This window comes from Mirounga leonina, unplaced genomic scaffold, assembly GCF_011800145.1.
Source record: "Mirounga leonina isolate KUSES-001 unplaced genomic scaffold, KU_Mleo_1.0 Mir_173, whole genome shotgun sequence".
In the NCBI taxonomy this organism is placed as follows: domain Eukaryota; kingdom Metazoa; phylum Chordata; class Mammalia; order Carnivora; family Phocidae; genus Mirounga; species Mirounga leonina.
The window spans coordinates 88,223,370-88,248,962 of NW_023270447.1; the positions used below are offsets into that span (position 1 = coordinate 88,223,370).

The following is a 25,593-nucleotide window of genomic DNA, read 5'->3' on the forward strand; positions in this document are numbered from 1 at the left end:
GTTTCAGCTCAGGTTGTGATCTCGGGGACCTGGGATTGGGCCCTGTGTCAGGCTCCACACACAGTGTGGAAGTCTGCTAAAGTTTCTCTCCCTCTCCGTTTGCTCCTCTCCTCTGTGCAGGTGCTTTCTCTCTCTCTCTCTCTCCCCCCATCTCACCCCCCCCAATAAAAGTAAATAAATCTTTACAAATTAAAAAAAAAGCATTTCCTGCTTGGGAGTCTGTTGTCAGATCACCCCTTCACTATGCCTTGCAACAAAAAGTGTGTGTATCAAAAGACATGTACATATTGTTTATTTCCTTTAGCAACAAAGCTCTAAGTGTTAAAAGGGAAATTCTCTCCAATTATGTTATAATAATTATTAGTATACAGTTGATCAAAACAAGATCTTATAAATGATAAAATTTTACTTTTTGTTTAATATTTGTTGGAAATAAGATGGATTCAGGGTTTATTTGTTTGTTAAAAGGTTTTGTGTATTCATTTGACAGAGACAGCATGAGCAGCGGGGAGGAGGCAGAGGGAGAGGGAGAAGTAGACTCCCCTCTGAGTAGGGAGCCCGATGTGGGGCTTGATCCCAGGACCCATGAGATCATGACCTGAGCCGAAGGCAGACGCCCAATCGACTGAGCACCCAGGCGCCCCTGGATTCAGTTTTTTAAGGGCATTAATTCTTGGATGAATATTACTTATTGTTATAATGAGGCTGTGTTCTGCACTAGTTTTTGTTCTTATTTTTCATGTATTTGTAGATACAAGCACTCACAAACCTTTTTTGCATGAATAAGCAGATGGGAGTAATAGTTTTGTTACAGTGTCACTCAATAATTTGAATTCCTTCCGTAACAATGCCAAAAATATAATCGATCATCCGACTTGGTTTGTAATAATCTATCATTTGACACCTCCATTAGATCCTCCTTCAATTTTGTTGAAAGCAAAGAATGAGAAGGTACCTGACTTGCATAAGGCTTTCTTATCATGACCTTAGAGTTAGTCACTGTGTCAACACCAACATCAGTGTTTTGAATTGATCCTTTGTTTGGTGCACTGGAGTTTCTACATCAGGGGCCGTGCTGCCAGTAGCATTCCAGATGGGAGAGGGATGCCTTTGTACTGTGAGGGGAAGGTCTTTGTGAGAGGGGAGGTGAAAGAAGGGTTCCTTTCTCACAGGAGTGCACTCTCAGGCAGGTGAATGTTATCAGGTGACTTTAGGAAGGAAAACCTCTGAAAGCAGAAGGTTTGGAAATGAATTCCCTTAGAACCATTTGGGTCTGTTTCGTGTCTACACATCCCAGTTTGCAGACTCTGAGCCTACAAATTTTGCCTACCAGGCCCAGTCCTAGGCACTGGGAAAGCCCAGGGAGAGTCAGGCCCTGTAGGATCTGGGCTGAGGGTAGGGAGAAGGCCGGCCAGCCTGGGAGCCTGGCATACATCTTACAGGATTCAGTGGGTCAGCCTTGGGCCCTGAACCAGGCTGCACAGTGCTGTGGTGATGGAGTGTTGGATAAATCACTGTCCTCGCCCTCCGAGAGTTTATAATCGGAGCTTGTATTATAAAAGAAAACAAAACAGCACCCCCGAACCAACAAAAAACCCTCTGTGACCTTGTTATTTAACATGCTAATAAAGTATGTGTATTTACATTTTTTAATGTTTTGATAAGTAGATTTCAATATGACTGGTTTTATTTGTAATCCCATAGATCTTATTTTAGGCATTTAAAACCATTTTTAGAAGAGTTTAGGCTTCTCCAGACTGCCAAAAGTGCCCATGGCACAAAAAAGGTGAAGAGCCCTGTTCTGAGTGCTGGCCTCTTCCAAATACCACAGTCAGTCAGTTTCCAAGGAGTCCCGATAGACAGTTCAATAAAGAGCTTTCATGAAAGGATGCGACATAGAGTGGGTGCTTGGGAGCACTGTGGTGTGCAACATTACAAGCTTGGGGCATGCACAGTAGGGGTTTAAAATGTTGCAGTAGGTGCGCCTGACTGGCTCAGTCCGTGGAGCGTTCAACTCTTGATCTCAAGGTTGCGAGTTCAAGCCCCACGTTACTTAAAAAAGCATGGTATGTTAGACTCTCAGACCTCTGATGTGGTATTATCAGGCATTATCTGAAGGATATTACAGTCAAGCATTAGGGAATCACCCAAATACACACCCCCCCACCCACTCGCCAGACTGAGTGGAAGGAGAAGACTTTGGTTATCTCCGGAATGGCACACAATTGAGAATGTTCTTGGTTTTGTTGTTAAGTAACCTAGACCTGTGGCTTCCTAGCTACTCTTTGGTTTGCCTCTTTAACGTCTCCACATTAGTGACTTTCTTCCTGGTGCTTTCTTAGGCCGCTGATGTGCTCCACACAACGGGTCCCGGACTTGAAGCTGCAGAGCTGCGTTTAGATCAGATTTCTCACATGCTGCTGACTTTATCTCATTTACAGTATCGCATTTCTGTTACCATACACTGTGTGATCTGGGCCTCCCTACAGCTTTTTAACAATTAGTAATTGAGCAGGAAGTGTGTTTTTATTACAGTGGCCTTTTGATTTTGATTTTACAATCATGTAGTGTTTAGCAGAGAGCAGAGGTGGGGAAGTGGCTCTCTGAAACACATTTTTGACAGAGAGAAGTCTGTTGTTTCAGCCACTTGGCTATCTGTCAGCGGTGCTCAGACTTCCCCCTTGTGCTGGTTGCCTGGCAACCCAGGGCTGGAGCAATCAAACCGTGGCCAGTGCTTTTCCAAGCCCAGATCAGGAGATGATTTATTGGTGGAACTGTGAGCACGGTAAACCCACGCCTTAGGAATGGACCTTTTTTTTTTTTCTTTTTTAAACCAGGAGTTTATACAAACCACATCAAGCAAAAAGAAAAAGAATATCAGTTGGAGGGTTTTGTTGCAAATTTTTTAAAGAATAAAATTAAGGCCTATAGTGTGCTTGTTATTATGTGTCTATCGGTACATATATAGATGAATATTTTTACTTAGTTGGATCATTACTCTTTTTAAATTTTTTTTATTTTACTGGCACTCAGCATCTTAAAAGTAAGTCCTTTTTTTTTTTTTTTAATTAGGATACTTGGGATGCAATCTTTTCCATGAGCAAGCATGCCTGGGGTCATCTGTGAAGCCTTGATAGAATCATACATAGAACCATAGCCTCACTTTTCTGATGCCTGTGTCTGTGTTCTGGATTTGATGCAGGAAGCATAAAATACTGATTGCTTTTCCATTTTTCAAAATCAGCTGAAAAATCCAAAGAGCCAGCCTCACTATGTGCTGTGTTAATAATACTTAAGTAGGCCTTCCTCTTTGTACATGTCTGCATCCGTGTGTGACGGGAGAGCTGTCATTTTAGGACAAGTTAATTCTGAACTTCCAGATTCTTCTCACTTTCTGCTTCCGCCTACACTGCCTTCTTTTGTGCCCCTCCCCCATTTATAATTATAACCTTTTAACTGTGGAAATTATCCCATATTGATTTATTTTTGCTATAAAAGTGAGTTTTAAAGTTCTTTTTAGAGGTTTCTTCTTTATAGAGTCTCAGACACTTTAATATTGCTGGTGGGGATGAAGAGGAATTCCTTTTGGGAGGCATTCTGCATAGGGCAAAAGAGTCTCAGCCTGACTTAGCAGGCTGAGCATTTCTTAAGCATTTCTTTTTGTAAAATTTTAAGGAACCTGAGCATTTCTTTTTGTAAAATTTTCAGGAAATACTGTGGAACTCAAACTCCACTCTGCATGCAGCCCAATGCGTCTAACTGTGTATGTAAATGTGCTATTAGTATGTTTGTATTCCTTATAAATATACAGATCTAATCTGTTTGTGTAATTTACACACAGCTGTGTTCATGCTCCCTTAACACCAATATTTTCATGAAAGCAAGAGTGAGGTATCACAGGAGGACTGTTGTTCCAAACAAAAGCCACCAGAGCAGGCTTGTGGTGGGGCCCATTACCAGTCCTTCATGTGGGACCCTCTCTTGAGGGACTCTCTGTGGTAGCCATCCTGCTTGGGGATGGCAGGAGACCAAATGGGATGCCTGTAATAGAAAACAATAACCACTGGCTAGACAGAGATCTGCCTTATGACCAAGGTTTGCCTTTTGTAATTGAAATACACTCCTCCCCCCCCCCCCCCACTCCCCTACATTTCCTAAAGGAATAATTGATCTCGCTCCCCTTTTGGAGATTGTTTAAAGTGAGCAAATTCAGTGAGGAGCCCTGGCCCTTGTCATGTTGTCATGAAGGGGAAACAAAGTCCAGGGGCCCCTTCTGTGGCAAGAACTGAAGTGAGCCCCTGGTGCTGGTCAGGGCCTCAGTTTCCCCTGTTTGGGAAGAAGGGGCAGATCATAACAGCTTCTGGGTTTGGTTAAGTTCTTCTGGAAGACAGATTTTACTTAATTTGAAATAACAAGCCTTATTTGTGTTCCATTGAGGATTGCATGTATGTTACCATTGTCTGTAATTCTGACCAATTTATGTATTCTGCCTCCCTAACAGAAAACTTTTGGTGCTTTGGGTGTTTTTTTTTTATGAAAAAGAAGTAAGGATCATTCTAGATCTGCACTTTTATGGTATCTACTAGCCACTTGTGGCTGTTGAGCACCTGAAGTATGTGCTAGTCCAAGCTGAGATGTGCTGTAAGTGTAAAATATACACTGGATTTTGCAGACTTGAGTAGGAAAAAGAATGTAAAACATTTCATTAATATTTTTATATTGACTACATGTTGAAATGATAATATTTTGGATATTATCAAGTTAAAATGTATTACTAAATGGGGCACCTGGGTGGCTCAGTTGGTTAAGCGACTGCCTTCAGCTCAGGTCATGATCCCAGGGTCCTGGGATCGAGCCCCGTATCGGGCTCCCTGCTCAGCCAGAAGCCTGCTTCTTTCTCTCCTACCTCCCCCTGCTTGTCTTCCCTCTCACGCTCTCTGTCTCTCTCTCTGTCTCTCTCTCCCTGTCAGTTAAATAAATAAATAAAATCTTTAAAAAAAATTAAAAAAAATGTATTACTAAAATTAATTTTACCTGTTTCTTTCTAAAATATAAATACTAGAAAATTAAAGTTACATATTTGGCTCACATTTGTGGCTCACGTTCAGTTTCTATTGGGCAGCCACGGATCTAGACTCTTTTAATTATAATTTATGCAAAAGGCTTCTTCACTAAAGATTTCTACTTCTTTTTTCCCTTGTAACTTACAGACAAGCCACATTTCTTTTTTGAGTTTCCTCTTCCTTCCTCCTGTGCTGAGCACTACTTTTTTTAATGACTTATTTATGAGCCACTTTACAGGGACATTTATGTGGAAATTTTATGGTGATATTGCAAGGAGAGTAGGAGCCCATTTGGGTTCTGTTATTAGTGTTGGGTTATTTTTAATTTGGGCATAGCTGGGCAGCCATAATTGGCAAGAGGTATTTAGCTGGCGGTATTTCTACATCTGTTAATGCTGCTGCCTAACTAGCCAGTTCTCATTTGACTTGAAAGTGCATTGAAGCATTCTGATATTCATCCAGTGGCAGTGCTTTGTTAGGCCTGAAATAGTGACAGGACTTCCACATATTCAGCGTAACCATCTAGACTCAGAGGAGCATATAGACAAAGCTATATAGTCTGGCTCAGTGGTCTTTGCTAGTGGGCCCAGTTGCTGTGTAAACCATCCAACATGAGGTCATTTTCCCATGGGGCATGTGGTCTTGGAATGAAGAAGTGGAGTCAGTACTCCACTTTGACACTTGACATTTGAGACCACCTGGGAAAGGTTTAACTAACTTAGGTGTGTTGAAAAGAAAATTACTGGCTTCACTCTGGGTGCTGAGCTGGCATCACAGAATGGGATGGTGTGGTTTCTGTAGTGGGACTTGTACATTTGAACGCACAGGAAAGTTGGGTGCCAAATAATTTTGTAGGTAGTTCTTAGAGAGTTGGAAACTTAACAGTGAACACTGATCAGGAGGCATTGAGTCAAGCTGGAGAGCAAATGGCTGGGAAGTCAATAGTATTGTGGGAAGACCAAACAAACCAGCTCACCTGCAGATACATTCATTTATTAATTCAACCGGTGGTTGTTGATCACCTGCTGTTTGTGTCAGGTGTTGTTCTAGGTGCTAAGGATATAGTAGTGAACAAATTTTCTTATGTATTCAGTATCCTATATATCATGCCATGTCATATCATATGGTAATAAGAGCTATGTGTTAGAGTAAGATTATACAGAGTGATAAGGTATGCAGATTGTCTTAGGAAGTCTAATTGGAAAATTGTTTACTGGCTCAGTTAATTGTCAGCTAACATGGAGGTTAAAGTTTTTTGTGGTTTTGTAATGAATCTTGTAGTGGTTTCCTATTTCTGCATAACAAATTACCCCAACAATAAAAATGACCTCAACTTAAAACAGCAGTGATCAATTTATTATGTGTCACAGTTTCTGTGGGATCAAAATTTAGGAATGGCTCAGCTGTGTGGTTCTGGCTTGGGGGACTTTCATGAGGTTGCAGTCAGATGGTGAATGGGGTCGGAGTCATCCTGAAGTTTCTTTGATTCACGAGTCTGGGTGAGAAAGACTCGAATGGCCAAGGGCTGGAGCAGCTGGAAGTTCTAAGGCATCTCTCTCTGTCCCTATGTGGTCTCCCTAGCACAGTGGCTTCAGGATAGCCAGACTCCTTAATATGGGGGCTCAGGGCTCCACAGACATGTGTCTGGAAAGGGGGAGCCAAGTGGAAGCTGTGTAGCTTTTTTATGACCTAGCCTTAAGTTACCCAATGTCACTTCTATCATATTTGTCAAGCCAGTTAAAAAGGTCCACCCAGGGTCAAGGGTAGAGACAGACCCACTCCTCAGTGGAGGGAGGAGTGTTTTCATCACTCCGTAAAAGCAGCATGTAGGACAGGATAGAAATACAGTCTGTCACAAATAAAAAGCCTTCTGGATATGTGTGTTTTATTTTGTTTTGTTTTAGATAATATATGATCCTTGTCTGTAAAATGAGAGTTTTGACAGGGTTAGATGCTCTAAAGCTTCCTTCCAACTCTGACATTCTCTGATTATGCTATTATTACAGATGTGGCAGGGAGTGAGGGCTGACTTTTAACAGCTGCCCAGCTTTGTAGCTGTTTCTGGGGCATGTGAGCAGGAATCAGCTGGGGAGGTAAGGGGTCTGGTCTGCTGGACTCCTCCTGCTGGACTCAAATAATTTCAGACCTGGCACTTCAGTTCCCCTTTGTGTTCTGTTTCTGTAGCTGTTCTTATGGCAGGGGGCAGAGGCATGTAAAATAGTGCTTGGAACCAGGAGCTGTCCACAATCATGATACTCATGAATGAAGGAAGGTGGAAGGATCAGGGCAGGATTATGTTAGACCTACCTTCCCCCATTCTTATTCCTATACTCTTTGGCCTTTGGAAGATTAGAAAGGAAAGGAAAGGAACAAAAAAGAGAATGCCTGTGTGACGGCTAAGCAGCTGCCATATTTGATCCTAGAGAGAACTTCTCTTAGAAATGGACAGGCTCGGGTTTGCGTTTCTGTCGTAAATACCATCACATCTTTTGGGACGAGGCAGGGAGACAGGTCTTTTGTTGTTGCTGTTAAAATGAGAATTAATTAATTAATTAATTAATTAATTTGAGCGAGCATGCACACGGGTGGGGGGAGGAGCAGAGGGAGAGAATCCCAAGCAGACTCCCCACTGAGCTCAGAGCCCAACACAGGGCTCAGTCTCATGACCGATGAGATCATGACCTGAGTCAAAACCAAGAGTCGGATGCTTCACCAACTGAACCACCCAGTTGCCCCTAAAACTAGAATTTATTTAATGTTAAAGGTATCTTTGGCTAATCTTCTGAATTTCCAAGTAAGACAGTTGAGAAGGCATGTCCTGCATTAGCAAGGTCTTATTTTGGAGAATTTAGCTATCCTCTTATCTCTGTAGGAGAGAGGCTACCTAACTCACTGAGGCTCCCAGTGGTGGAGAACTAGAGGCACTGACTGTTGAGGCTTTACAGGTGGCAGAAGGCCCAAAGACTCCTTTTACACAGGAGTGCTCGGAAGCCCTGAGAGAGGGATGGTGACCTTCACAAGCAGTGGAATTACTAAGTGGCAGAGCCATGTACTCTAAGCTAAGTTGTTTTGTAAGAAAATGTTTAACATGGGTATACAGCATATAATCTCTTGTTTCAAAAAGCAAGTATGTATATGTAACATTTCTTTTAGGTTTTTTTTGTTTTTTGGTTTTTTTTAGGTACAATACCCTTTAATTCCTCTGACATAGGTAGATAAAATAGAATGTTTTCTGCATCTAGATTCTAAGCAGTTAATCCAATTTTGAAACCTTATTTACTTTTCCACCCTTCCTGCTTGGTATGGATTGAGGCAGGATACTTAATTTACCTGAACCTCAGCTTCTTCATCTCTAGACTGCCCCAGTGACACCTGTCTTGGAGAGCATGCTGAGGAGGATGTGGTCTGGGACTCATCAGTGTCCACATTGAGATTGTGATGTCCTGAGTCTATGGAAGATGTTACTCTGAGTAGAAAGTGTAGGTGCAAGTCTGAGGTGGGGAAAAATGTCAGATGTAGAGAGAGATGGGAGACTCATCATAAAAATGTAATTATTGTTTTACATTGTTGTCTTGTTGGCTGTTTTTAAACTACAGCTGACCCTTGAGCAACACAGGTTTGAACTGCACTGGTTCACTTAAGCGTGGGCTTTTTTGATAAATAGAGTACTATAAATGTATTTCTTCTTTCTTATGATTTTCTTTTTTATTATTATTTTATTTTATTTAAGATTTTATTTATTTATTTGCCAGAGAGGGAGATAGCGAGAGCAGGAGCAAAAGCAGGGGGAATGGGAGATGGAGAAGCAGGCTTCCCGCTGAGCAGGGAGCCTGATGCGGGGCTCGATCCCAGGACCCTGGGATTATGACCTGAGCTGAAGGCAGACGCTTGACTGAGCCACCCAGACACCCCTATTATTATTTTATTTTTGAAGTAAGCTTTACAGATCCAACATGGGGCTTGAACTCACAACCCTGAGATCAAGAGTCACATGCTTTACCGACTGAGCCAGCTGGTGCCCCTTGCTCATGATTTTCTTTAAAAAAAAAAAAAAAGAAAAGATTTTATTTATTTATTTGAGAGAGAGCACACAAGCAGGGGGAGGGCCAGAGGGAGACGCAGGCTCCCCGCTGAGCAGGGAGTCCGACACAGGGCTTGATCAGACCCAAGATCGTGACCTGAGCCGAAGGCAGACATTTAACTGACTGAGCCACCCAGATGCCCCCTTATGATTTTTTTTTTTTAAGATTTTATTTATTTATTTGACAGAGACAAAGCAAGAGAAGGAACACAAGCAGGGAGAGTGGGAGAGGGAGAAGCAGGCTTCTCGCTGAGCAGGGAGCCCGATGCGGGGCTCCATGCGGGGCTCGATCCCAGGACTCTGGGATCATGACCTGAGCCGAAGGCAAAGGCTTAACGACTGAGCCACCCAGGCGCCCCCCCTTATGATTTTCTTAATAACATTTGCTTTCCTCTATCTTCACTTTATTGTAAGAATATGGTAAATAGGACATGTAACTTACAAAATATGTGTTAATCAACTGTTATTGGTAAGACTTCCGGTCAACAGTAGACGATCAGTACTTAAGTTTTGGGGAGTCAGGAGTTATGCATAGAATTTTAACTGCTGAGGAGGGTGCCAGTGCCCTAAGCCCCACGTTGTTCAAGGGTCAACTGTAACTAGTTTAATGAAACTGTAAACTATCCTGGAATAATGCTAGTAAGTTCAAAGTGTACTTCCAAAGTGGGATGAGAAGTCAGGAGCACATACTAGAACCCTTAGAAATGCCCGCCATGGCTTGCTGGCATGTCTCCTCCCAGACAAATTAATTGTGATGCCACTTATTGAAAAAGTAGTGCCTTACTTTAGGTCACCATTTCATCAATGTGTTAAACATTTAAAACCAAAAACCAAATGATAGTCGTCAAAGCATTATTGGTAGTATATCTGTAGCAGGAAATGTGTTTTGGATATGAGGTGATGGGAATCTATAACATACAGGACTGTATTAATGAAATTCAATAGGTTCTCATCTAGTGGTTGGTCAGTAAGAGCCACTGATGAACTGGTAGGCATCATGCAATACACATGTTTGGAAAGGCTTTCTTTTCTTCTGCTTGGCATCAGTGTTCTCTTCTTTCACCCTACCCTGTCATTCACACAGGCCCACATTTAGGATACATCTTTGATTTTCTTCTGCTGCTTTATACCTTCAGAAGAGCCATGGACGTACTCCTGTTACTCCCTGCCTGGCATAGGGACTTGCATTTTTGTATCTCTGGTGGGGAAAACTGTAGTTTGCTTACTTGCAGATCTGCCTGCTCTTCAGTCCCCTGAGAACCAGTAAGTTATTAACATAAAATTTTGTGCAGAAAACAGGGTAGAGCAGAAGGAGCCATTTTCACAGTGGGAATCATTTTAATACCTACAGTGTTTTCCAAACAGTTATGTAAGAGGACTAAGTAGAAATGGCTTCTCCGAAATCCTGGTGAGTCTCTGACTGTGATACACTAGTTAAAATTCACCAGAGGGAGTTAATTTTGAAAGCTCTCAGCCAGGGGTTAATGCAGAGTTATCTTTTAGCCATTTTTGTAGCATAGCCCTCTCTTCCTGCTTCTTTCTCTGCTGCAGACACAGGTCAGAGCCAGCACTTGAGATGAGCCATGTTGGGAGTTTCACATGTAGATGAGAGAGATGAACACACTTTATCCTTTGGAAGATTTACTCCCAGCCCAGGACACTTCGTTGCACTATCCAATTTGATATGCAGAATAATGGTTTTGAGATAGATAGGACAGGTATTTTATGGCCAATTTAAAAGGTGAACAAATGGAGGCAAGAATAAGTTATTAGAATATAGCCTATACTTGTCCATTTATAGATTGGGGGAAACATTTAAATCTTTAAATATAAATACAGGCCAGAGATGCTTATTGCACCCCTGACCTGCAAACTCCATGTTTAGAGCTCACCCCATCCCTGAGGTTCCCCAATTGTTCAATTTGTCACCCTTGACACTCCCACCCTGGTTCAAGGATTTGCTGACATTGGTTAGTTTGCCCATCTGCGAAACGGAGATGGTAGTAGCCCCTGCCTTGGAAGGTCGTTGTGGCGCTTCGGTAAATCCACACACCAGGAGTCCTTGAGACAGTGCCTTGCATGTGGTTGCAGCACTCATTGGAACCATTTTTATTATTGTGTAGGATGGTGTTTCCCTACTGTTCTCCTATCAGTGACACATGACAGTGAAGCTGCTTGCCCTCGGCCCACGCCACCACCCCAAGGGTGGAGAAGGTCAGCATCTGAGGAGGCCAGTGCACAGGGCTTGGGAGGCTTTGACATGGGGCAGGTGCAGCAACAGCATGAGGAACTTTTGAACATGTTACTTTATTGTAAGAGAGAACGTTACTGCGTTTGGACCCAATTATGCTTATTCTTACAATTAGCTCCTGTTTCAAAAGTTAGTTCCTATTAATTATATCCTGTTTATCAAAATTTCCTTTATGGAACAGAGGAGTAGACTAGATCCTAGGACTTCTGAGTTTAGGTCTCATATTCTTCCATTCTACTAAGAATGAAAAATAGAGTTTTGCATTGCAGATTCTGTTAAAACCCAGGTTTAACAATAAGTGCTATGTTCAGGTAACTCACTTTTTTAAAGCCAGGAGTTAAATGGTCTCTACTAGGAACTTATAGGTAGGTAACTCCTGATGGTGATATAAAGTTTCAGCTCAATAATAGAAAACTATAGCAATTTGTCTATAAACTGGAGCATAATTATGTAACATGATAGAGGTGCCAATTATCACGACAATGGCAGTCATATTACACTATATAAATTAATCAATATGTTGTACACCTTAAACATATGCAGTGTTGCATGTCAAAATATATATATATATATTTTTAAAGATTTTATTTATTTGTGAGAGAGCGTACACACATATGCACACAAGTTGGGGGAGGGGCAAAGGGGAAGGGAGAAGCAGATTCCACGCTGAGCAGCGAGACCAACAAGGGGCTCAATCCCAGGACCCTGGGATCATGACCTGAGCCGAAGGCAGATGCTTAACCAACTGAGCCACCCAGGCGCCCCTCAAAGTATATTTCAATAAATAAAATAAATAAAAACTGGAGCACAATTGCAAACTAAGTTGTAAAACAAAGCAAAGGACAGTGTCCTTGCCATAAATAAATATATATTTATATTTGGACTTCATCTGGCTATGGAGTTCAAAAATAGAAAACGACTTGTTTTGTACTCCTGGGGAACACACAGTCAGGTTGATAGGAGACAAACAGTGCCAGAGAGCAAGTACCAACACCCCAAGACCCCGAGCTCTTCCATCTGAGCGCAGCCGACGGCAAGCCTGTGCAGTATCAGAAGCAGAGCTGCTGAGCACCGGCAGCTGTGACTGAGCCAAAGTTACTGCCTCTTAAATGAACAGTCTTCTTCTCCTTCACCCCTGACATCCTAGCATCCTAATATCTGTGCACTGCCAGGGACAGAGAAGCTAATGGACATAGAAATAATTTGGGAGGGCTTGAATTTCAGCACTGGACATGCTGAATTTTAGTTCAACTACTAGAAGGTAGTAGCCCCTGCTACTACCCTGTTAAAAAACAGACTGTGTCTATGAATTTTCATTTAGAAGCGTATAGTACCTACCTGTTTTTAAGTCAGGAGTATTAATTATTAAATTAAAGCCTGAAAACCTTTAATGTCTTCATTTGAAGTGAGATGAATTAATAGAGGGAAAGGAGCCTAAGGCCTCAGAAACTCACTTAACATACTGCCCTATTCTCATTATTGACTGCTCTGAGTGGGTTGGCTTTGTTTCGATTTTAAAGGCTACTCTACATTTCTGGTAAACCACAAGGTAAAGGCTGGTCTCTGAGAAGCAGATGTTTTGCCAGTTTTGAGGCCTTGTGGCTTTCCATAGAGAAGTAACAATACAGGCCACATGAAGCTTTTACTTCCTTTTTTTTTTTTCCCCTTCAGTGGGGCAAATGGTGCTTTTGCACTTGGTAGCAGTCCTTGATACACATTGACATTGGTGGTCTGTGTTCACCACCAGATGTCGAATTCATATTTCTGGAAGTAGTTAGTTTGCAATGTCTCTGAGACATTTGAGCAAGTGTTCCCAGTGGACTTGGACCATAGATTTAGCCTTAGAGATAGTAGGGAGAATCTTGGGTGATATTGAAAGCCAAGGAAGCAATGGAGATCACATTAGGAGGGGTTTGGAGAGCAGAAAGCCTAGAACAAAGCCTTGGGAAGAGCTCTAACATTTAGAAGTTGAGTAAAGAATCTAGCCAGTTGATAGGAGGAAAATCAGGAGAGTTTGGTGCCAAGCAGGTCAACTCTGTTGTTAGAGTTCATGATGGATCCCTTGGCTTTTACCAGTCCCTTTCCACCCTGACCACCCAAATCCAGGCCCTTGTCATCTCATGGCTTGTTTCACTTCTGCATCCAAAACCGGGGAGCTCCAACTGCCTAATGCTATAGGGAGGCAAAGTGATAGAAGATACAGTTCTTGTCTTTTCAGGGCTTACAGACTCTATGCATACGTGAGGGCTTATACAAATAAACAAATGCCAAGTGAAGGGGACGGAATGGTCAGGGAAGTTTTATGTCAGAGGGGGAGGGATTTGAGCTTGGGTTTGAGGTAAACTGAAAGTATCTTGGGTAGGCTGTGGAGAGGAGTAGAAAAGATGTCTGAGTCTAGAGTTCAACAGAAGGTGCAGCGGGCCAGTTGCCATTACTGGACATCTGATTGGAAATGTAGGCGGAGACGGGATCCTAGAGGGTCTTGAATTAAGAGCTAAGGGGTGTAAACACCATTCTGAAGAGGTCAAGGAACTCTTTTCAAGTAGGGGTTGGGGGCTAGACAATATGGGACTCATGATGACATATGTGGTTTTGAAAAATTCCTTGGTAGAGGCTTATACATGGCCGGATGGGGGAGATGGGCTAATAGCCAGCTAGTAGGAGAGAGAGATAAGGGCTTGGCATGGGACTAGCACTAGAATGGGTAAGAAAGGAGGGCTTTGAAAGACCTTTCTGAGGAAGAATGCTGAGGGCTTGGTGATGTGATGTTGGGGCCAACAGGAAGGGGTGGAGTCACAGGTAATGGTACCATGACTGAAAACGGCTCCCTCTAAAGACTCTTACCTCCATTTTACAGAGAGAGTGGCACTGCAGGAATTGTAGTTTGGACCCTGGGTTTGCATTCTGTCCTTGCTCTGAAGAGTTAGGTGACCTTGGTCTGGTTTACTTAACCATCTGTGTCTCAGCTTCCTTGTCTGGAAAATGCAGATAGTAGTAGTACTTCCTTCTAGGTTGTGAGGGTTTTGGATTAATATATGTGAGGTTCCTAGCATATAGTAGGTACTTTATAACCACTAGTTGAATGGATAAGATTTGGTGATTACATCATAACAAGGAGAAGAATCGGGACTTGAACTCAAGTTTGCCCGAATGTACCACATGATCCTGATGTTTCAGATTCAGCCTCTCTCAGCTGCCGCCTTCATTGTGCCCATGTCTCCTGTGAGCCTGTGTGTGTCATTTGGCATCAGGCTTACATTCAGATTGCATGGTGCTGGCATTCTACCATCTGACTCATGCCAGATCACCTACCTCAACTCCGTAGAGCACCCCCCTCCTATAACCCGCTTCCCCTTCTCCACCTCTGTGTTTCATGGATGGTCTTCCCACTCCCCTCCACCTCTGCAGATGCTCTTGGTTCTTCATGGGGTGGCCTGTCTTGCTGCCTTGGTGAAGGTATACTGGACTACTACAGGCCGTCCCTCCTCCTGGCTGCCCCTACTGCACTGAGGAGTTACACTTCACTCCTGTATGCTTGGCTGAATGAAGTCTCAGATTGTTCTATCATGACTTCACACACATTTATCTTACCTGCTAAAAATGAATCACAGTTTTAATAAAGGTCTATTGGCTACCCCCTAAAAAAAAAAAAAATTCCTCCCAGTGCTAGATGCTAGTAAATACTTAAAGAGCAGATTAAGAAGCATTAATTCTGATGGCTGAGGTAGAGTTCTGGCCCTCCTCTTCTCAACACCTGGGTTAGGTTATCTCACCAGCCTCCTTAACTGGTCTCTGAATGGCTGCCAGTTTGTCCCTAATCCATGACATAGACCACACTGCCACTGGAGCAACCCTTACCCAGTCTTTCCGTGGACCACTCGTGCTTTAACTTCTCTACTGGCCTACAGTTAGGACCATGACACTTCAGCCTGGCTTAAAGGCTGTCTGCAACCTGATCCTCTCCTGCCTCTTCAGTCTTATCTGCTGGCACTCCATTCTGTATACCCTGTCCTCCTTGCAGTTCCCAGAATGTTCTGTATGCCCTTGCTGGCTGACTCCTCTGCTCGAAGCCCTGCTGGAGCCCACCTGGCAGGCATGTTCTTCCTTGTCACTTCCTCTAAGACATCAGCAGAGTAAGTTGCTTCTTTCTCCTAGTCCCATTCATAGCCCTTTGTCCCTCTGCTGCTTTTCTAAGGGCCCAGAAATTGATCCCTTCTCTTTCCTGCCGGCCTGCCCGCCCGCCAGCCCGCCGGCCCACCGGCCCACCGGCCCACCGGACTGGAGCTCCTTGAGGGCAGGGCAATCTCATTGCCTTGCAGCATTCCCAGAGGAGATGCTCTGCACAGAGCTCAGGATGCATGTTGATCATACAAGTAACAAAGGTCACTCTTCTTTAGATTAGAAGAGAGCTGCTTTTTTGTGCCTTGACAGATTTTTCCTTTGAACTATATAAATTATATTGGAAACCGACAATGATGAGTCATATCTTAGAAAGGGGGTGAAATCTGAAAATATAGAGCCTCCAGGAATGGAGTAGGAGGTTGCAGGTCGGTCTTACAGGCCAAGTGTGGCTCTTCACTGAATTTGCCCGACTGGTCTCAAACACCGGGAGTGGGAGGGACTCTCCTCCCGGTGGGCAGGTGATTTATTGGCTGGGAAGCTTCCGCGGTGATTTAGTTGTGAAACGGCGCCCTGCGAGGTGCAGGCTAATGCCTGGGCCGGGCGGAGCTGCCGCCTACAATCCCGGGCCGGAAGGGACCGTGAGGGTCGTTGGGGCCAGCCCCTCATTTCGCAGTCCGAGGGCGGTGGGCGTGCGGCTGTCGCGCTGCTGACTCTGCCCGCCTGGAAGGAGGACTGGAGACGGAGCGGCCTGGGAAGGGTCCCGAGTGGCGGCTCAGCCCGGCCCGGGCCCCGCGGGTGCCCTCTGCTCGCGCTCACCGCGGTAGGGAGGAAGTTTGTGCGCTTTACTGCTCGGATTTACTCCTGCTATTCGGAGGGAGGAAACCGAGATACCAGCGCGGGGCCCAGAGGCCCTGGCCGTGGAGCCTTCGGGCTGGGGCCGGGCGGGGACGGAGCTCGGGGCCGACGGGCGGCGCGGTGATCCAGGCCGCCTTTTGCAGCCGCCCGCGGCCGCGCCGGGCTTTGCGCGCCGCGCTCCAGCCTCCTCCCCCGGCCGCGGCGGCCCCAGCCCCGCGCCCCCCGCGCCCCGCGCCGCGCGGCCCCGCCGCGGTCACACGCCGAGCCGCCCCGGCTGCCTCCGCCCTGCGCTTTGTGGAGCCGGAGCCCGAGCCGGAGCCCGAGCCGAGTGACAGGCGCGGCCTCTCGCTGCCCGGACCCGGAGTGCAGCCGGCGCGGTGTACCTGTGGCTGCAGGGCCGCCCGCCCGGGAAGTGTCGCGGGGGTCGGTCGAGCGGGACCAGGCTTCGAACCGGGAGCTCCAGGCCGGGGGCTCTGAGGTGGGGGGCTGGGGGGCTGGGGAGCCGGGAGCTGCCTCCACGGGGCTGGGGAGGGGCTGCCTGGAAGGAATGGGACAAAGTGAAAGTCTCCGGACTGCTGGGGTGGGGGTGGCGGTGGGGGTGGCGGTGGGGAGCGTGGGGAAGAAGGAGGGGGTGCTGGTGATTATTTGGTGCCTTGGACTGGCTTTTAATGACGGCGATGGGGGTTCGGGCTCCCAGTGGGCTTCCGTGGATATCGGTGCCTTCTTGGAGAATTCCTCGGATTAACGAAAGGGCCTTTTAACCCTTCTAGGATGACCTTTTACAGAAAAGTCTTGAGGTTTGATTCCTTTTTCCTCCTTTCTGCTCAACACTCTGGGAAGCTTCGTTCTCAGGTGGAAAGCAGTTGTGCTGTTTTATTGAAACACGGCGCGTATTTGTTTATACCTTGGTGGACCAGCGCCGAGACTGTGGTACCGAGAGCACACATTGCTTCTTAGCCTCAGACCCAGGATGTCCTTCTCCCAAACGTGTGTGCGATTGGGGTTCCGATGACGGCTGTCCAGGGCCTGCCCTGGCGGGGGGTCCCAGCTGTACTGCTGAAATTGTCTCCCAGCCTAGTCAGTATTCCCTAGCTCAGACTTTTTTGTGGTGGTTATTCTGCTGATTGCAGATATCTTTGCTTTGCTGACATCCTGTTTTGGTTTTGGTTTTTACATCCCATTTGTTGTTTCTTTTTATCACAGAAACGCTTCGTTAAGGGGCTCAGGCAGTACGGCAAGAACTTCTTCAGAATTAGAAAGGAGCTGCTTCCCAATAAGGAAACAGTGAGTACAATTGGACTTTATGTAACTTGATTTTTTTTTTTTCCTTCTTTGCCCCTGCTGCTTCTCTGCACTTGATCTTATGAAATGGTTTCCTTTAACCCTGTGCTGTGCTCAGACTCTGGCTGGCCCCTAAGATCTGCTTCATTTTACTTCCTTTACTTTTAGCTCCTGATTTTAGGTAGTAGTGACAGATTATGCTTTATCCCCCCACAAAGAAAGAGGACTTACCTTGTAAGAACAGAAAGGTCTTTGGCAACAGAGGGTTAGTTGGGGGTTGTCTGGGGTGTTGAGCCATTAACATCTAATTGTAAATATAGTGGCTGAAACAGGAAATGTCATTTACCACCAATTGGATTTGGTTATTGACAGAAGGCATTAACCGAGCAATAGAATGAAGAGATCTGTGGCTCACTAGACTTTGAATTCTATGGGGACTTTTTCTTTTTTTAATGTTGCTTATGTTTTGAAGAGTAGTTTTAACTCTTTAATTTTCCAGCCTTAAAAGTTTGCACTTTTCAGGGTGCCTGGCTGGCTCCGTTGGAAGAGAATGTGACTCTTGATCTCAGGGTCATGAGTTCGAGTCCCACGTTGGGTTTAGAGGTTACTTAAATAAATAAATAATTTTAAGTAAAAGTTTGCACTTTTCATTGAACAGACAGATACACAAGGATTCTTATAAATTGCTTAAATGAGCCTTTTATAAATTCCTTTGATATTTCACAAAGCTGAGAATCCCATCTTTTGCTAAACTTGGGGTAGGAGGGTTTGCTGAGGAAAGTTCAGAGTAAAGTTATATAAAGAGAATACTAGCAGGGGATTCAGTCTCATTCACCTGAATTCCTTCCAGGTGGAATTGGAGGGGGGTGGAGAGTTCTTCTTCTTGCTGAGCCAGGGAATGGGTAAGCTGGGAATGGAGTGGGACCAACCAAGTCCCAGTGTCTGTGGCCTCTGCAGAACCTAGTTACCGGAAGTGCTTCATGGGCCTTGGGGATGGAGGGTGAATATTTAGACATTGAGCTGCTTTCACTCCACCCCCACCCTCCCTGAGTGAAAGGAGGAAATGAAGAATATCCAGTATAGAAGGAGCCGGGTTGTTTTGGTTTGGTTTGGTTTTTAGTTTTCTAATTGGGTGTTGTTGATTGATTTCCTCCTATTCAATTTTGATTCTTTTATTCTGAGTTGGTTGTTTTTGTTGTTGTTTTTAATGAACTGCTTCTAGACACTTTTTCTGTATGGTATCTTATGTGAACAGCAGTAACTCATAATAGGAAAGAAAGGTTCTGAGATTTCAAGTATAGCCTTATATAAATCGGTGGTTTGCATCAACCAGTCATACTTACATTAAACTTTTAATATTTTTTATACATTTAAATATGCTGAGATGGGTCATTTTGAAAATGGTTAAAAAAAGAGAGAACTGTTGATAGACATTAAACTAAAATATATGCTGTAATTGAGCTGTGTAATCAACTTTTTTTTTTTTTTTTTTGCTCTTCCCAGAACAGATTGGAAAGAGGTATTTAAATGTGGAAGAGTGAAAGAAATACCTTTGAGTTTTCTGAGGATTTCAATTATTTGAGGTTTGATATGTACTTTTATAAAACTAAAATGCTTTACCCAAGTGTAGGAATTTTGGTTTGGCCAAATTGGAGTGAAAGTGAGATCCATGAGTAGGTGTGGTCTGATGCTCCAGTTTTCTCTCTCCCTGTGCTCTGCTAGAAGCTGCAAACCATGAAGAATTTGATAGAAGATATGGCTTGACAATTATTTTATCTTTCTGTTTTAAAAAATAAACTTATAATAGTAAGATTAAACATTAAATCTAAAATCTACCATCCAGCATTTGGGAAATGCCGGGCAATTTTATCTAGTGTTTTATCTCTTTAGTGGAAAACAGATCTGAATAACATTTAGCCTAGGTAAGGGTCTTCTAATCCTTTTTTTTTTTTTTCCCTTGCTTTTGGTTGTCCCTTATCCTTACCAATGATGTCTGACTCAATAAGTAGTCTTTTTCTCACCCACAGAGAAGTTACTGCTACGCCAGCCTTTTGTGCTGGTTCTCTCTAGTCTTTTCTAGGCACCTCTGTCCTGAGACCCTTCCTTCCCCATGACTCCCTGCCATCCCTGTTTTCCAGCCATGTTGCTTCTCTCCTCACTTCTCCTCTGGCACCCAGCAGCCTTCCTGTTTCCAACCTCTTCATCAGGGCACGATCATTGGCGCTAACAGGAGAGTTGTTGGCAGCCCTGGAGGGTTTATTATGGCTGACATTGGCTAAACGTTCCTAGTGTCCTGCGGTCTTTTGCCTACAATTGGGGGAGTTTGGTGGTAGGGTAAATCTCTTAAGTATTCAAAATCATCTGAGAGAGAGAGGCACTCATTTTATATTTTCCTTAGTTATCAACATAGCCAAGCTAATCATTCACAACTCCTAGGGTGGAGAAGGCAAAGGTTATTTTTCATTTTTGCTGCAGAAAATGGGAAAATTTGCAGGTACTAGTGTCCTTGGTTCAGAATTTTCTTGGTAGACTTCATATGGTCATGCCTCTTTTTATGTCAAATCCCTCTAATCTAGATACTTTCCACATTCTCTTCTATTTGCCACAATTATTGACTCATTTCTTTGCTGTTCTCAACTGACTTGAAACTTCAGAAGGGTGTCAGCATCCAAAAGAACACACCCAACTGGGCATGGTGTGGGGGTCACCAGACCTGTGTTCTATTCCTGGCCTGACGGGTCGCTTATAGTACTTGACGACCTCTTCTAATTGCCGTGTGCTCTAGCTGTTCATTGGGAAGTTCAGGTCAAATCCTGACAAGGACTGGAGCATTATCTGCTCTAAAATGGTGTTTCTTTGTGTGAGAATTATATAGATGCCAGAATCTTTATAAAATGTTGGCACACCTTTGGCTGCTGTTGTGCCCTAGAGCAGAGTGATGGTTCTCGCCTCCTGTGGGACCTTCCGCAGATTACTCAGTCTCTCTGTCCTTAACTGCCCGTGTCTGTAAAATACGGTGATCCTTCTACCCTCTAGAATGGTTTTGAGAATTTAAATGAGCTAATGTCTACAGAGAGTGTATAAAAACATTTGAAAATGACTCTTCTTCCCATCCACCCCAAATACTTTTGGTCTACGTAAGGGTCCTAGCTACCTGAAGTAGCTAAATGCTGTGGAAGGTACGGAATTATTTTCCGCTTGTAAACATACCAAACCTGTATGAAAAGAAATGACCTGTTTCTTATCTTCTGTCTTGTGAAAACCCCTATTCATTGAAAAACTGGGAGGGGGTGAAGGGCGGTGCCTAGTTTAAAGGATGCATTTCCTCTGTCTTGAAGCTTTGTTGAGGAGACTTCCATCCTTACTGGATCATTCAGTGCAGTTTTGCACACAGGTTCCTGGTGAGCATGGACATAAACAGCTTTCCTATTCTGTTGGCTTCTGGTGTTTGTTACCCAAGAGCTAAATCTGGCTTTTCTCTGAGAACAGTGTCTGTGATGGTAGAAAACCAACCGTTTATCAGAAGTTTAGTTGAGTGGGTATTACAGGTCAACCTCATGGTACCCAAGAGAATAACTGTAAGTCAAATATTTTAGTGTCCTGTTGGTACAAATATCCTGACTTACTACCTTTCTCCCATTCTTCTTTTCTCTATAACTGATTACCTTCTTTAATACGTTTATGAGTAATTAGTAGTAAGATATGGTAAAGGATCGTTGCTGAGCATCTCAGATTCCCATTGGCTGTATACCTCTTCTCTCTCAAGACACTCTTTGGCCTAATCCACATCAGAGTCTTGGGTGTTAGTGCGTTTGTGTAAATCAGAGCGAGTGTCCTAGTGGCTGAGCTTCTTGAGATGATGGGCAGTCAGGCCTCCAGGGTATCGCTTTAAGCACTGCCACATAATCTTTGGATCGATGAATTACATGACCTCTGATGCTAAGATAATGCTTGAGAAAATAGGAGACCTAATAGAATTGAATCTTAAATGACCAGGAAGGGAACCCATATTGTAAATAATACAAAATTATGGGCGTTCCAAAAATAATTCTTTGTTTGAGTTTTATACACATTGCAGTTTTCTTCAAAATCATGAGATGATTACTCCGATGACAGTGACATGTATCTTCTTTCACACTGAGCACATGTCTGTGTTGTTTGATTCAAAGACTTTCCCTGTCTGACACCTGGATGATTGTCCCTTGAATCCTGGCTGGCCTTTGTGTATAGCTCTATCTACTGTTATTCAGACAAATTCAGCCAGCATTGGATTGCAGACAGGAAATGCTTACTCAGTGACTTACCTCAGATGCAGCTAACATTAGTGAGAAGACAGTGTGATCTGCCCCAACTTGGTGGAGAGGAGAGGTGCTTCCAGCATGTTATTAGCCTGTGGAAGGAGGTGCAAAGGGTGTGTGCCTTGACTGTCTTTCTCATCTCCGTAGTTTTATTTTTGTGCACCTAGCCCAGTAGGGATTAAGCTCATGTTGTTTGTAATCTCGGTTACTAGCACATTAATATTTTCTATACTAAAAAACTCATTTTGTAACCCACTTCCCATTTTCAGAGCTAAATATTCCGTATAGCTTAATTTAAAAAAATTTTGTATGCCCACCGAGCACTGTAAAGGGTGGGATGTCTATAACGAGAACCACGGTGCCATCCGTGCCCTGCAGCAGGGTAGGTGTACCGTGTGCATGCTTTCCATGTTTGGCAATGTGTGCTAAGGGCCCTGGTGGAGGCTCAGGCCCACAAAGTGTGCACAAGAGATTTGGGGCTGGGGGGATGCTGGAAGGCTAATTGGAGGATGTGGTGTTTGAACCTCCAAGGAAGGATATGTTTTTTGGACAGGCCATGGCTGGGAGGGTGGAAGAAAAGCAGCTTTCCAGCTGTAGGAAATATCATGAGCAAAGGCGTGGAGACAGGAAATTGCAAACCCTGCTCGGCACATACAGTAGCCTGGGTGGAGAGGAGGTCTCCAGGGCTGATGTGGTCAGACTCAGGTCAAAATTATGGCCTAGAGGGAGATTGGGGGACCCTGCACTCTCTCCGAGAGGGCATTTGGGGACCCATTGAAGAAGAGAAAGGAGAGGTCTTGGCTGAGCTGTGAGAGCATTCTTGAGCAGCACCAACAAGATGTGGAGACCAGAGAGGAGGTTCTTGTAACAATTTGGTCTCACAGTAAGACAAAAAAAATGGGGAGTTGAAAGTGATTTATGGAACTGGAAGTCTGTCTTTTATCTTGATTTTCTCCATTGAAAATGTGTCCTTTTGTTTTGTTTTTTTAATGGGACCAAGGCGCAGCTGGTTTTGATGTTTTGGGGTTTTTGTTTTGTTTTGTTTTTGTTTTTTAAACTTTGGGTGATAGTATGAAAAAAAGTACTGGAGATTTAAAATTTTAATTTGACAAGTAACATGAAAATCAACCACCTTTCTCAGCTCTATTTCTGGGAATGAATTCTGTTAGATATGTACATAACTATTGAATATTGATTGTTCATTTCTTTAGGCGAACTATCCTTTGCATAAAAGCACATTCCCCCAGCAAAGAATAACTACTATGGAGAAAGGTTTTAAGACTGAGTAATCAAGACTCTGTTAATATTAAGAGGTTAAGAATGACTCGAGCATTCAGTATGAGCGTTCAGCATGGAGTTTTATTTAACTTCAGATTAAAACCTTAGATAAACAATTTTCTAGCCTCATTAATGCTTAATCTAATGTTACAACAAAGTGTGGACTTCCTGAATAGGTTGATACTATTGAGAACACTATTGTGTTATAGCCACATAACTAGAGGCCTCTACTGCCAGGTGCTGGGCACCCTCACTGCTCACTGGGGCTGGCATTCTCACATCACCTGAGCTTGGTACCACTGCAGACTCCCAGGCTCTGTCCGCTCCTGTTGATCCAGAATCTGCGTTTTAATCAGCTCCCCAGGTGATTTGAATGCTTAGTTAAGTTTAGGAAGCACTGCTGTTTACCGTAGTGCAGACTTGCAGAATCCTAAACCCATATATGTCACATTCATTCTTAAAACAATGTTGCTTTTATTCTGTTAAAGTTGTAAATTACTTCACTCTTAGGGCTTAATTTTGTTTTTCAAATTATTACAAAGTATCTCAAACCTACAGAACAGTATCTGGACTTATTTTCATTATCAATAATAGAATTTCTTAATATAGCTTTCCTTGGGGCGCCTGGGTGGCTCAGTTGGTTGAGCGACTGCCTTCGGCTCAGGTCATGATCCTGGAGTCCCGGGATCGAGTCCCACATCGGGCTCCCTGCTCGGCAGGGAGTCTGCTTCTCCCTCTGCCCCTCCCCCTCTTATGTGCTCTCTCTCATTCTCTCTGAAATAAATAAATAAAATCTTTAAAAATATATATATATATATAGCTTCCCTTTTCCTATCTTTCCTTTTTTCCTAGGAACACAATTGTAACTCCTGTCATATTTCATATAAAAACTGTTGTCCTCCCCTTTCCTTGCAGCATATTTGTGAGTCAGGCTAGCCTAGATCTTAATTTAAGTTTCTAATAGAGAACTTTTTATTTGAAAGGATGACATTCACAGGGCACCTGGGTGACTCAGTCGGTTAAGTGTCTGCCTTCGGCTCAGGTCATGATTCCAGGGTCCTGGGATTGAGCCCCGCATCGGGCTCCCTGCTCAGTGGGGAGCCTGCCACTCCTCCCTGCTTGTGCTCTCTCTTGCTCTCTCTGTCACTATCTCTGTCTCTGTCTCTCTCAAATAAATAAAATCTTTTTTTTTTTTTAAGATTTTATTTATTTATTTGAGAGAGAAAGAATGAGAGACAGAGACCATGAGAGGGAGGAAGGTCAGAGGGAGAAGCAGACTCCCTGCCGAGCAGGGAGCCCGATGCGGGACTCGATCCCGGGACTCCAGGATCATGACCTGAGCCGAAGGCAGTCGCTTAACCAACTGAGCCACCCAGGTGCCCCTCAAATAAATAAAATCTAAAAAAAAGATGACATTCTTTTATTAATATGAAATTTACACACTTAATACTATGGTGTTTTCAGGTGTTACTCTCTTTCCCTGGCACCCCCTTATATATGACGAAGAAATATACATATTTTGAGAAGTTGGCAAGATTGGGTCCAAGGAGACACATGTGCCATTATCCTTTTTCTTAATAACTTGTCCTCAAGTAGGGGCGGATAAAGTTGAAATTTTCCATTCAAGAAGTGATTATCTGATAGAAACAGGCACTACGTTTTGGCAGTGAATATTGTGATCCTACAGTTACTGCCCTGCAGGGGGTTTGTTCCCATTAAAATGGAGCAGAGGCTTGAATCTTTTCATCTGATAGTCTAAACTATGTAGATATTTGGCTGGGCAGTGGGCCAGTTTTGACTAGGGTAATCTAAGTGAGATTGGCTGATTCCCTTGTAAAGCAGTTAAGAAATTTGCATGGAAGAAATTTTTGGTGCTGATGTTGGGGGAATAAGGAGGTCTTTAAAAATTAGGTGACTTTTTAAACCAAGGGCCTTGAATATTTGCTGTTCTGTATGTAAATGTCTTAGGCCTGCTCTTGGCCTTACCCTGGGTATCAGAACTGGAGGGAATGGCTTGCAAGTATTTCGGTGGACGATGTATTGCTTGTAGACAGACACCACTTCCAAATGAAACCACCTTGGACTTTTAAAGTTACTGAACACTCTGCTGCTTACAAGGATCAGTTATTTATTTGCTGTTGGTATTTGCTAACCTGTATTTCCTATAATTTGACTGGGTCTTGGTTACCTGGTGACTTTTTAGATGGAGACATTTATGACTTTTCAGCCTAAGTAGACTCCCCCATTTTATTAGCTAGTAAAACAAGTGGAAGGTTTGAAATGGTCTTTAAGAAGAATTAGAAGCTGTGATTACTGTGCTTATATTCAATGTGTTTATCCACTTGGAGCTCACATCTTATATCA

General features: G+C 43.7%; 1 protein-coding gene across 3 annotated transcripts in view; it reads left to right on the forward strand.

Moving 5' to 3' along the window:
- Positions 1 to 25,593, forward strand: part of RERE (arginine-glutamic acid dipeptide repeats) — a 290,457-nt gene that overhangs the window by 215,736 nt on the left and 49,128 nt on the right. For all 3 annotated transcript variants that reach the window (XM_035019874.1, XM_035019876.1, XM_035019877.1), the window contains exon 12: positions 17,576 to 17,656. In XM_035019874.1, the coding sequence (XP_034875765.1) occupies positions 17,576 to 17,656 (81 nt within the window). The remainder of the gene's footprint in view (positions 1 to 17,575; positions 17,657 to 25,593) is intronic.